At 40.9% G+C, this 2,325-nt stretch overlaps 1 protein-coding gene across 1 annotated transcript; it reads left to right on the top strand.

The window, feature by feature from the left end:
• Positions 1 to 236: 236 nt before the first annotated feature.
• On the top strand, positions 237 to 779 carry CCR75_007500 (uncharacterized protein; the record flags this gene model as incomplete). The annotated part of the gene is made up of 1 exon (XM_067965559.1): positions 237 to 779. The coding sequence occupies one exon, from the start codon at positions 237 to 239 to the stop codon at positions 777 to 779; it is 543 nt and encodes a 180-aa protein (XP_067819456.1).
• Between the last annotated feature and the right edge of the window lie 1,546 nt (positions 780 to 2,325).

Below are 2,325 nucleotides of genomic sequence, written 5' to 3'. Positions count from 1 at the left end.
TAAAGCAATTCCGAATTTGCAATAAATTTGAGACGTTCGATTATATTTGAAGTTGATGTCTTTTGTATAAGCAGAGATTCCACGCAAGGTAATTTCTCATGAGCATACCGCAACATCTGTCCATACGCCTGTTCTTGCCATGCATTGTGTAGAATGCAAGCTGATAAAGTAATTCCCATAACTTCGGTGGCCGTCACAATTATGACATTAACGAATCTGCCGTCTTTCGAGTAAGGATGGTGAGCTTCTTTTATCAGATTCTGGCGACGGTAGTACTTCTGTCAGGCAGCAGCAATGCCGAAAATATAAGAAACCTCGCCACGACTGGCCAAGTTGCTTACCAGTTTGGCTTAACACATGGTTCCCAAGCAGGCGGTGTACCCTTTAGTGTCCAACCAGCACAGAATGAGCAAATTGCAACCATTAGGCTCAATACTGGAAGGCGCGTCGATGGTATGACGATAATTTACCAACAAATTTCGACTAAAAGGCTTCGTGAACCATTACACATTGGAACTTCCTATTTAAGCCATGGTGGTAAGTATGAACTCAATTTACTCGACGGCGAATTCGTCTCGCGCGTTGAGGTACATGCAATAGTGATGAAAAAGCGCAAGCGCATCTCGTTCATCCAAATTACGACGAGCAAGGGCAGAAGCATCTGGGGCGGAACTGAAACGAACGATAAAGTCACTTTTGAAAATGGAAAAAAACTGGCTGGATTTCATGGTACTGCTGGTGCCGAAATTGATTCGATCGGTCCCATTTGGATGCGTTAGAATGTGCATCCACATTTTATCCCGAGATGCGCCTGCTGCAGGCACATCTTAATATGAGTGAATGAAATTGCTTACTGTTTTGGAAGCCAGAGGCATTTAAACTTTTATATGCTTTGCTTATTTTTTTGGATAATTCATATACAATGTAGTTTTTATGTCATTAAATATTCTTGTTTTGTTTACCGAGCCAATCCATAATATCTAAAGCTCAAAAAATATCTTGATATCCTGCTAGTTTGCAGACCTACTAGAAATAAAATTCGTTTTCTCCTTTAAATAAAACATTGCCGCTGCCATAGCCATAGCATATTTCTTTGAAACTAATGATATGCTTAATGAAGCCATTCCACATTAGTAGAAATTACAGCTATGTGGGTTTAGCCAAAACAGCACCAATCTAACTTCTGCCAAGATATGGGATTTGCCGCAGCCTACTCAATTAAAAACAAAAGCAAATTTGGTCGAAGCAAAAGTTCAGGATTCTTGCGAGGAAGGTGTAGCGGAGCTATCTCGCTCCTAAAGTCAGAGGAAGACTTTCAGACTCAGTGTAGGCGGGCACGTCGTAATGCGGCCACGCTCTAATTAGCACACACTCTAGCACAGCGAGGAAGCGGTTTGCACCTGCTTCTCTTGCGTGCAGTGAGGTAGTTGTGGTGGGCGCGTTAGCGACCTCACCCAACACACTAAGTACTCTGGTTAAGTGTCGTCACGGGAGCGGTAATCCGTCTCCTCGTGCGCACTTACCAGGTAGGAAGTTTTTCTCGACTGATTTATATTTAATAGAATTTAAATATAAATACCTGTTTTTACCAATTAAAAAGATAACTCTATAGATATCATTTAATATGTATTGCGAGCGTATCTTTGTAGATACCTCGCGTAACTGATGACGCTAGCCGTCATCCCTCCTAATGTGAATGCACCCATGTGCATCACATCCACAAGGGTTGGTCACAAATGTGCTCCACACCCGAGTGTTGGGTCTAATTACTATTATTTAGTAATTGACCATCCCCTTAAGTACACCTAATGTACTTAGCGGGGACTGTGTAACATTAGGGCAACTATAGCCCGTTACAGGTGAGGTCGCTTAGGCGCCCACCAAATTACCTCACTGCACGTGAGGGAAGACAGTCAAACCACTTCCTCGCTGTGCTACGGTGGGTGCTCAAGTAGGGCGTGGCCGCATTAAGACGTGCGCCTACAACAATTGTTTAATTATTTTTCTATAGCTTGGTATTTTGTTCTTCACCTACTGTCAATTGAACCAAATCAATTTTCGTATAGAAAATAAGACCTTTTAAGTGACAAATTACAATTGCAATTCGAATTAATTCAGCTAAAAAACTATTAACCAACGTGTTGACGAAAAAATAATCTTTTGAAAGTTGTGTCAACATATGAAGCGAGAAAGCACATGACCACATTGTAAACAGGGTCAAGCGCTTTAAAGATTGACTGAATGATATTAAATAACCCAAAGTGAATGCTAAAAAACATCATTGAAAATTAATAGATTTACAAAAAACAGCGGATATTTTTTAGT

The sequence above is a fragment of the Bremia lactucae genome, assembly GCF_004359215.1.
Source record: "Bremia lactucae strain SF5 chromosome Unknown BlacSF5_NotPlaced_52_SHOA01000013.1_4282bp, whole genome shotgun sequence".
Classification (NCBI taxonomy): Eukaryota; Oomycota; class Peronosporomycetes; order Peronosporales; family Peronosporaceae; genus Bremia; species Bremia lactucae.
Note: the sequence above shows the minus strand (reverse complement) of the source record. Positions and strands in the feature narration are given on the sequence as shown.